Consider the following 10711-nt stretch of genomic DNA (forward strand, 5'->3'; position numbering starts at 1 on the left):
TTACAGATTTATATTTATATTTACGAGTCACAACAATATAACCCAACCCATTGTCCATTTTGTAGTCTTCTAGGCTCAACAGCTTGTAACTATGCTGACGCCAAGATTTTTGGCCCATTAAGCCTATTTATATTAATATTTTTTTATACTAAAAACAAATGGTTTCATAACAATCATTACTTGGAATTAGTAACTTTTGATCATGGGTAACAAAGTAATATCAAGATATCTTGTCACACGTTCCGTTTTATTCATAAAATAGTTGAAGATCATATAATGTATGTGCACCACACAATCTTTATATATATTTATATAATTTATATAATTATTTAATATTGATAACGATAATATCATATTTACAATTTTCACAAAAATGTGAAAACAGAACCATTCGTTCTTTATTTGATTTTCGGTACAATCACCAAACAATATTGGAAAAATCTTTACATTCTCTTAATCTGAATCAATGTTCCTTCAATAGACCATGATCCTTCGCAACCAATTTTCACCATCTGAGTCTTTCAGGGAAATACTGAAAAATAGCGAAAAACCGAAATCCCATTTAGTAATAAAAGTTATCTTTTTATAACAATTTTCGATCGTATAGCGACTCACCTTTTTAATCAATGATAGATAATACGGCTTCACCTTTTCTACATCAACGCGAACTTTGCTTTTACTGTAAAGATCATACTTGCTGCAATCAAACACTTAATCGTTACACTAAACGAATAATAATCATGCTAATATCAATCTGAAATTTTTTAATCATTTTTTAGTTACTACAAGTTAGCAGGGTAGCTTACTTGAATATTTGAAGCCACTTCAAGTTCTCTACATCCTCATCGTTCATCAAATGCGTATACGCCCCACTCCTATGCAATGCTGTAACAATACAGAAGAAATTAACAAAAGTACAAAAGTAAGATTTTATTATTTTATATCAAAATGTAACCACAACTACTACTACTATGTTTAAAGTAACAGAAAATTATATTTTTAGTAGCTTACGATAGAACGAATGATAACGGATGATGAACAATCCTGCTTGAGGCAGAGTACTTCCATTTTCCTTGGCCACCTGCAAATACCAATGTAGATATATTAAATTTAATTTTAATCTTAATTACTATATTTAGAAATAATTAGTAATCCTTAGCCACTTTCTTGTGTGCCTAGTGGGACCTGTTATGAAAGTAACATTATCCAAAATAAAGATAAGTACCATTTTTATTAGTATATAAAAATTTATTAAAGATAACGTACCAAGTACATGTAGTCATCATGACCCCATGAAATCATCACATTTTCCAGTCCACATCCTTCTGAATAAACTCCATTCTTAGTTTGATAAGCAGGATTGTTTGTATCCGGATTTTCATTAAAATACTGCAAACCATAAACACATTAGCCCTTAAGTTTGTTACTACAATTTAATGAAAGATAACTCAATTATGTCATGTAGATTAAAAGTATACCTTGTGGTGAACAATCGATTCGTCGAATGCACAACCAAGAGGGTGTGTATCACCCACAACGGCCCATTGTGGAAGCTCTCCAAATCTTGGAAGTAATAAGACTTTTCCAAGATCTACAATCCATTTAAAAATTGAATATTATCAAATTATCATAACAAGTTTATTATCTTATATATCCATGCATCTATATCCTTATCTATAATCATCCCAAGATACCATAATAGTTGTAAGTTTTAATATCCTCACGTTAAAATCTCCGATATATGTTGAGGTACTCAGGGAAAAAGGGTTTCGAAAACAGCCGGATAACTCGGTTAGACCACGTACATTTGATTATTTAATCCCCATTCCAGAGTATCATTAACAGGGAAACTTATATCTTTATTCATGTGTATAGAGTGTGGTCTTGGCCCTTTGATTGTTGCAAAAAGTCTTAGGTTTAAATCTTGTGGTGGTCAGTGAATGGTTATATCTGTATTCATGTGTATAGAAAGTGGTCTTGGCCCTCAGATTCTTGCAAAAAGTCTTAGGTTTAAACAGTCACGGATTAATTCAGCTAGGTCGCGTTACAACATACTGAAAATACTCGCCTTCAGTAAGTACCCGAACATGAAATACCTTATAACTCTAACTTTAACTTTATAGTATAAGTATAGATATATAGTTATATAAATATACCATGAATGAGGGCAGTCAAGTGAAGCCAATCTTCATTCGGGTAGTCTTTTCTAATGGCTTCAGCGGTCTGCAACAAATGTTCGATTTGTGGTTCGTCTAAATCGGGATCACTTTCGTCCACAACTTCGTTTAATAGTTCACAACATTCCCAAATACTCATCTCCAACTTATCCAATTTCTTATACTCTTCTCTCATCTTCTTCACCTACATTATCCCAATCCTAGTTCCTATTAATCATATGTTAAATATCACTAAAATAAAAGTATATATGATAATCATCATACTTACAAAATCGTATGTTTGGTGAATGTGATTCATCCTATAAAATTCCTCAACTTGCTTTTGTCTTTCACTCTCAACATCATAATCTCTGTTAATAAACCCCTTGTCAACTTCCATTCATTCATCTCAATAAATAATTTTTTTTTTCAAATTTGAGAAGAAAAAAAGAAAAAAAAATACCTGAAAGTGTGACCAAAAGCGTTGATTTCTGGTGCATCAAAACCACCATTAGCAACATTATTAGGAACCACAAATCCACCATCTAATACCAATTCATTTGTATTACAATTACTCTTGTTTTCCACCACTTGAGAATCTATGTACAAAACAATACTCTATTATATAACTTAACATGTTGATTATTCATCATAACACATAAACCAAAAATAAAGCATAATATAGTGTTAAATTGCATAAGAATTAAATTGAATTAAATTAAACATGGTTTTTATATAAGAAATAATCATAATTACCGGGTACCGATTGCTCGAAGCAAACAGTCATTTTGATAATAAGATAGAGCTGAATAACAATAGATGATTGAGAAATTGAACAGAATTGGTATGGTATTGGTTTGATGAAGCATGAAAAAAATATGGTGTTTTATAGTGTTTAAGAAGAGGTCCTTACTTGCTATTTGAAAAACTTTTGAGTCCTCATCTGAAATTAATGTAAATATTTATATTTATACTCAACTGTTACCGATATGGCGATATACACACATATACGTGATCTATACCCATTCTCACTGATGGTGCGTGTCTTGTATGTCATCTATGAAAAAATGCTTTATCTCTAATTCAAAAAGATGTTATCCTTAAATCTGTATTACCTAAGATAATTAGAATTTTTAATGAATTTATACTTGAATATCCTGTAATTGTTTCGTTTATTTAATATAAAATTTGTTTTAATCTTTTAAATGGTCCATGACACAAATTGACTTAAGTTTGCTAATAACTAAATATACATGTATTTGCGGACCTAATAAGGGTCGATCGAAGTTGGCTGCCCTCGACAACTCAATTTTTCTTTTCCTATATTTATATGTTAAAGTTCGATGTTATATATATATATATATATATATATATATATATATATATATATATATAGTTGTAGGATCAAGAGGGAAGTAACCATTCGGGGGGAAGCAACAATTTTTTTTTTTTCGTTTTTTGAAAAAACTTTGTTCACGAACATTATAGATGAGATGAAAATATGAACATTTAGTAAAGACACTTTGTGATAAATGTTTTTATTTTGGCGGGAAAACGCTCGAAGAAATAATATATAACAATTATCGCGTTTTTCGAGCATATTTTGAGGTTTTAGCTATTGGGGTTTAGATATTAGGGTTTAGATATTAGGGTTTATAGGGTTTAGATATTAGGGTTTAGAAATTTAGGGTTTAGGTGTAACAGACTGAAACCGGGGTTAGAAGTAAGATTACTTAATTGCCCTTAGGTTTATAATTGTGTTTAAATTATGCTTTTATTTTATTAATATATTTATTATTAATTGAATATGGAGTTAAGACCAGTTTGTGACAAGGGTCCCAGAACAGGTTGGTTTATTTAATTTGGTCTCCGTTAGGACCGCCTAAAGAGATACGAAAGGTTATCAGATAAGATAACTGGTAAATACCCGTGTGTTGTGGGGTATGGGTTATAACCCACATAAATGTGTAAATATCTGCTTCTTATCTTCATTTCTTAAACATTCTCAAAAATAAGAACGTACCTAAACTTCATCCCTTCACAAACCCTAATTGAATCTAAGTCTTAAATTGGATTGTGAGGCTTTAAGGATTGATTCATATCATCCTTGTGATCATTTATCCAGGTTTGTTAGCTTGAATTCGTGCTTTAATTCATAGAAATTGGGTTTTTTTGTGTTCTTGAATAAAAGTGTGGTTTTTGAGCTTGAATCTTCATGAAATATGTTAGATATGCTTAATTGATGTTAGAAATAAGTTGCATATATGTTTAGTAGCTTCCTTGTGCTTAGAATTTGGTCAAAAACGCTCAAAAATCGAGTTTTGGGCGAAAAATGTTCGAAATCAGCGTAAGTGTTCGAACCAGTTGCTACAGTGTTTGCTACAGTATTTTGATACAGTACCGAGTTGCTACAGTACCGATATTTGCTACAGTGCCGAGTTGCTACAGTACCGTGTTGCTACAGTACCGAGTTGCTACAGTGTTCGGAAATCACTATTGCTACAGTACCTTATATGAAATTGAAACGGGCGTAACTTTCAAACCGTAACTCCGTTTTTGATGAATCAAATATCGTTGGAATCGTATTGAAGAGTACTTTTCAATGATGAACTTTTAAGAAACTAGATCAAATTGTTTTTAGGTCGAAAAAGGAGTTTTATTGTGTATGTCGTGTTTTGCACGCACCTGTATGCCATTATTGAATGGAGTCATAATGTAGACTCATAAAATTATGAATATATGGTGTTATGACCTAGTTAATCATATGAAATGATTATATTATTTATTGGATATGTATATTAACTTTGTTTGTGTTGTTCTCAGGTTATAAGGACAAGGAGGAAGCTCAGAAATAATAACTGAGCAGTTGCTGGTAATTGGTGAGTGGGTCTATCTCCGGATAGAGTTTAAGTAGCATATCATGCTACTGTGGTTGTGTAACATCCCGCCTTTTTCCATTTACTTTTCCGTTATACTAATATAAAGTCCGTTATATGTTTATAACATCTCCCGTTGATACGCGTTTTAAATTATCTCGTTTAGGTAATTCCCGCACCCGAACGAAAGTTGAGGGACTAAACTTGACAAGGGATCAAACCCTTGACTAGGTCAAAGGGTCAAACCCCTTTCACCCATTCATTATCATCTCCATCTCTCTCTCTTTCTCTCTAGCAAGAACACACACCCATTTACCAAATTCATTCAATCATCATCTAAATTCGATCTAGGAGGCTTACAACAAAATAAACTACATATTTGTGATCCTCTCTTCATCCTCTTCATTTTGGTACCAACTTCATCTCATTTGGGTAACTTTCTAAAATCACTAGATTTTGTGTTCTTGATGTTTTTAACTTATAAAAGTGTTAATTAGTGTCTATGGCTCAAGTCTAACATGAATATATGATTTATATGCTCGATCTCGTTGTTTTAGTGTAACTAGCATGAACTTGAATTTTGGTGTGTTGTTCTTGAATTTTGGATGATCATATGTTGTTAGATGTTAAAAGTTGATGCTTTAATTGTGTTACTAGCATCACTAGCTCCAATTTGATGTGTAGGTTGCCTTAGAAAACTTCATGAACTTGATTATTGATTTTGGTGAATTTGGGTTAGGGTTTGATGAACTTGAAATGGACTTTTGATGCATTGAATGCCATGGATTATTATTGGTAAGTGTTTAGTTGGATTGTATGCTTGATTACCTTCGAAACGGCATATCATTCATGTAAATTGGTTGCCCGAATCATTGAATTGCATTTATGAACTTGTATGCGGTTAATGTTAAGCATTAGATGCGGTTTTGGTTGTTGTAATAGGTAGATTGATTGATGAAATGTGTTTAGTTGTTTTCCTCGTCAAATTACCTTCCCAACGGTATAAGATACTTGTCTTGATTGTTTGCGGATCATAAATGGTGATTGTTTGAAGTTAGGTTCGTGCATAAAACTTAAAAACTGCCAGAATTCTCTGCACAGGTAATGGCGCGGCGCGCCATATACCCGCGCGGCGCGCCATTTTGGTCTGTCCAACTTGGTCAATTTTCGAATAATGTTTGCTATGCTACGCACCTCCGATTCACATGTAACTTGTCCTAACATGCTCATACATGATTAAAAACCTCAGAAAAATAGTTCGGGACACGACCCGAACGTGTTGACTTTTTCGTTGACTTTGACCGACCAAAGTTTGACTTTTTGTCAAACTTAACCAAATGATTTTGCAACCTTCCTAACTTGTTTATATACTAGTATCTTGCATGAAACTTGACAATTTGATTTCACATGCTAAATAATCGAGTCGTAACGAGCCATAGGACTAATTGAACATCCTTGACCTATCGTGTTTACCGTTATTGATACGACCTATTTGTTTAGGTCAAGACTAGCACTATCCTTCGCACACGTTATTTTGTGAAGTACTTTTCGTACGTGCACTCAAGGTGAGATCATAGTCCCACTTTTACTCTTTTTGAACTTACATTTGGGATGAGAAAACATGAACATTTCTTTTACTAAGTGAACACAAGTACAGGAAAACAAACATTCTACATACGAGTTTAGAACAAAATCCTCAATTCGATTATCATTAGTTACACTTGCCGGGTGTAAGCGAGAACTTATGTTGTATGGATCCATATGGGTTTGACAAACCCTCATTCAAACGGTTCGCTACCGTTTACGAATGAAATATATTTTCGAGAAACAGTGTATGTTCTAGCACTAAGTGATGGGGTTCAATGGAAGGAAATGTTAAGCATTGATAATTGGGTGCTCGTGAAACAAACTTTTGGAATGTATTACTATTATTTCATTGATGCAAATCTTGTGGTTCACTTGTACTTACTTACTTAAACCTATGATTTCACCAACGTTTTCGTTGACAGATTTCTATGTTTTTCTCAGGTCCTTGAACGATACATGATACATGCTTCCGCTCATTATTTTGATACTTGCATTGGATGTTGAGTATATATGCATACATGGAGCGTCTTTTGGATACTTTTAAATTGTGTCGCATAAGTTTCATTTGTACTTAAAACTTTGTATCGTAACTTGTGGCGGAACTATTCTTGTAAACTTGAACAACCTTTACATTTGAAATGAATGCGACATATCTTTTGGTCAAACGTTGTTTTTAAAGACTTATGACCACGTAACGGGACCTAAGTAGACGGCGCCGTCAATGACGATTTGGTCGGGTCGCTACAGATGGTATCAGAGCGTTGGTTGTAGGGATTTAGAGTTCATTGGTGTCAACCTCGAGTCATAGGGTACATTGGTGAGTCTAGACTACAACCGGCATATAGACTTGAAGTAGGAATTACTTGACTACTTGTGCATTTATACTCGAACGCTTCTACTCATATCTACTCTTAGTTCATCTTAATCTCACGTTGTTTAATTTGATTGACACGCCACTTTGACTATATGAAATGATGTCGAATGCACATATGAATCAGGGTAATATAATTTCCGGGATTATATTACGGTGACTCATATGAACGTTCCGACATTATGGCATAAAGAATTTAAGGCGAGTCGAGGAAAAACTTCTCTTTATCTTTATTCTATATCACGGTTAGTATTATTGAGAATACTAATCAATGATATTCTTGTGTCTTGAAGGAACAATGGCTCCTCGTCGTGTACGCCGCAATGAAACTCCCGAACAAGCTCTCGAACGGATGATAGCTACCGCCGTAGATGCGGCCATGGCCGGTCACTCATCCAACAACAATAATAATAACAACCACAACAACAACAACAACAACAACAACAACAATGGAGCCGGAAACTCAAACGAGGGATGCTCCTATAAAGCTTTCATGGGGTGCAAACCTCACACTTTTGATGGAACCGGGGGACCGGTCGTGCTCACCCGATGGTTTGAGCAAACGGAAGCCGTCTTTAGCATAAGCGGTTGTCGGGACCAAGACAAGGTCAAATACTCCACTCACACTTTCTCCGGATGTAACATCCCGCCTTTTTCCATTTACTTTTCCGTTATACTAATATAAAGTCCGTTATATGTTTATAACATCTCCCGTTGATACGCGTTTTAAATTATCTCGTTTAGGTAATTCCCGCACCCGAACGAAAGTTGAGAGACTAAACTTGACAAGGGATCAAACCCTTGACTAGGTCAAAGGGTCAACCCCTTTCACCCATTCATTTCCACCTCCATCTCTCTCTCTTTCTCTCTAGCAAGAACACACACCCAAAACCAAATTCATTCAATCATCATCTAAATCCGATCTAGGAGGCTTACAACAAAATAAATTACATATTCGTGATCCTCTCTTCATCCTCTTCATTTTGGTACCAACTTCATCTCGTTTGGGTAACATTTCTAAAACTCTAGATTTCTCTAAATTCGTGTTTTTGACTTGAAATGGTGTTAGTTAGTGTCTATGGCTCATTGTGATGTCGTGTATGTAATTTGTATGCTCGATCTCGTTGTTTTAGTGTAACTAGCATGAACTTGAATTTTGGTGTGTTGTTCTTGAATTTTGGATGATCATATGTTGTTAGATGTTAAAAGTTGATGTTTTAATTGTGTTACTAGCATCACTAGCTTCAATTTGATGTGTAGGTTGCCTTAGAAAACTTCATGAACTTGATTAGTGATTTTGGTGAATTTGGGTTAGGGTTTGATGAATTTGAAATGGACTTTTGATGCATTGAATGCCATGGATTATTATTGGTAAGTGTTTAGTTGGATTGTATGCTTGATTACCTTCGAAACGGCATATCATTCATGTAGATTGGTTGCCCGAATCATTGAATTGCATTTATGAACTTGTATGCGGTTAATGTTAAGCATTAGATGCGGTTTTGGTTGTTGTAATAGGTAGATTGATTGATGAAATGTGTTTAGTTGTTTTCCTCGTCAAATTACCTTCCCAACGGTATAAGATACTTGTCTTGATTGTTTGCGGATCATAAATGGTGATTGTTTGAAGTTAGGTTCGTGCATAAAACTTAAAAACTGCCAGAATTCTCTGCACAGGTACCCGCGCGGCGCGCCATATACCCGCGCGGCGCGCCGTTTGGGTCTGTCCAACTTGGTCAATTTTCGAATAATGTTTGCTATGCTACGCACCTCCGATTCACATGTAACCTGTCCTAGCATGTTCATACATGATTAAAAACCTCAGAAAAATAGTTCGGGACACGACCCGAACGTGTTGACTTTTTCGTTGACTTTGACCGACCAAAGTTTGACTTTTTGTCAAACTTAACCAAATGATTTTGCAACCTTCCTAACTTGTTTATATACTTGTATCTTGCATGAAAATTGACAATTTGATTTCACATGCTAAATAATCGAGTCGTAACGAGCCATAGGACTAATTGAACATCTTTGACCTATCGTGTTTACCGTTATTGATACGACCTATTTGTTTAGGTCAAGACTAGCATTGTTCTTTGCACACGTTTACTTGTCGAAGTACTTTACTACTCGTGCACTCAAGGTGAGATCATAGTCCCACTTTTACTCTTTTTGAACTTATATTGGGATGAGAAAACATAAACGATTCTTTTGAACTAAGTGAACACAAGAACGGGAAAACAAACATTCTACATACGAGCTTAGAACAAAAATCCTCAATTCGATTATCATTAGTTACACTTGCCGGGTGTAAGCGAGAACTTATGTTATATGGCCATATGGGTTGACAAACCTCATTCAAACGGTTCGCTACCGTTTACGAATGAAATATATTTTCGAGAAACAGTGTATGTTCTAGCACTAAGTGATGGGGTTCAATGGAAGGAAACGTTAAGCATTGATAATTAGGTGCTCGTGAAACAAACTTTTGGAATGTATTACTATTATTTCATTGATGCAAATCTTGTGGTTCACTTGTACTTACTTACTTAAACCTATGATTTCACCAACGTTTTCGTTGACAGATTTCTATGTTTTTCTCAGGTCCTTGAACGATACATGATACATGCTTCCGCTCATTATTTGATACTTGCATTGGATGTCGAGCATATGTGCATTTCATGGAGCATCTTTTGACTTTACTTTAAACCGTGTCGCCTAGATTTCATTCGTATTATAACGTTGTAACTTAACTATTTGTTGAACAATTCTTGTAAACTTGGGAACAATCTTTATTTTGAAATGAAGGCGACATATTTTGGTCAAACTTTGTCTTAAAGACTTATGACCACGTAACGGGACCTAAGTAGACGGCGCCGTCAAACATGATTTGGTCGGGTCGCTACAGATGGTATCAGAGCGTTGGTTGTAGGGATTTAGAGTTCATTGGTGTCGACCCCGAGTCATAGGGTACATTGGTGAGTCTAGACTACAACCGGCATATAGACTTGAAGTAGGAATTACTTGACTACTTGTGCATTTATACTCGAACGCTTCTACTCATATCTACTCTTAGTTCATCTTAATCTCACGTTGTTTAATTTGATTGACACGCCACCTTGACTATATGAAATGATGTCGAATGCACATATGAATCAGGGTAATATAATTTCCGGGATTATATTACGGTGACTCATATGAACGTTCCGACATTATGACAT

The 10711-nt window shown here is 34.7% G+C and overlaps 1 protein-coding gene across 1 annotated transcript; it reads right to left on the minus strand.

Moving 5' to 3' along the window:
* Positions 1-279: 279 nt before the first annotated feature.
* Positions 280-3065, minus strand: LOC139879070 (inositol oxygenase 2-like). Its single transcript, XM_071865405.1, has 10 exons — positions 2913-3065; positions 2620-2755; positions 2446-2527; positions 2157-2361; positions 1479-1591; positions 1267-1389; positions 1012-1081; positions 807-885; positions 616-697; positions 280-532 (listed from the first exon to the last, which is right to left on the minus strand). Exons 1-10 carry the CDS (start codon positions 2941-2943, stop codon positions 506-508), a joined length of 948 nt encoding a protein of 315 aa, XP_071721506.1. The 5' UTR covers positions 2944-3065; the 3' UTR covers positions 280-505.
* Positions 3066-10711: the final 7646 nt, after the last annotated feature.

Source organism: Rutidosis leptorrhynchoides, chromosome 1 (assembly GCF_046630445.1).
Source record: "Rutidosis leptorrhynchoides isolate AG116_Rl617_1_P2 chromosome 1, CSIRO_AGI_Rlap_v1, whole genome shotgun sequence".
NCBI classification, from domain to species: domain Eukaryota; kingdom Viridiplantae; phylum Streptophyta; class Magnoliopsida; order Asterales; family Asteraceae; genus Rutidosis; species Rutidosis leptorrhynchoides.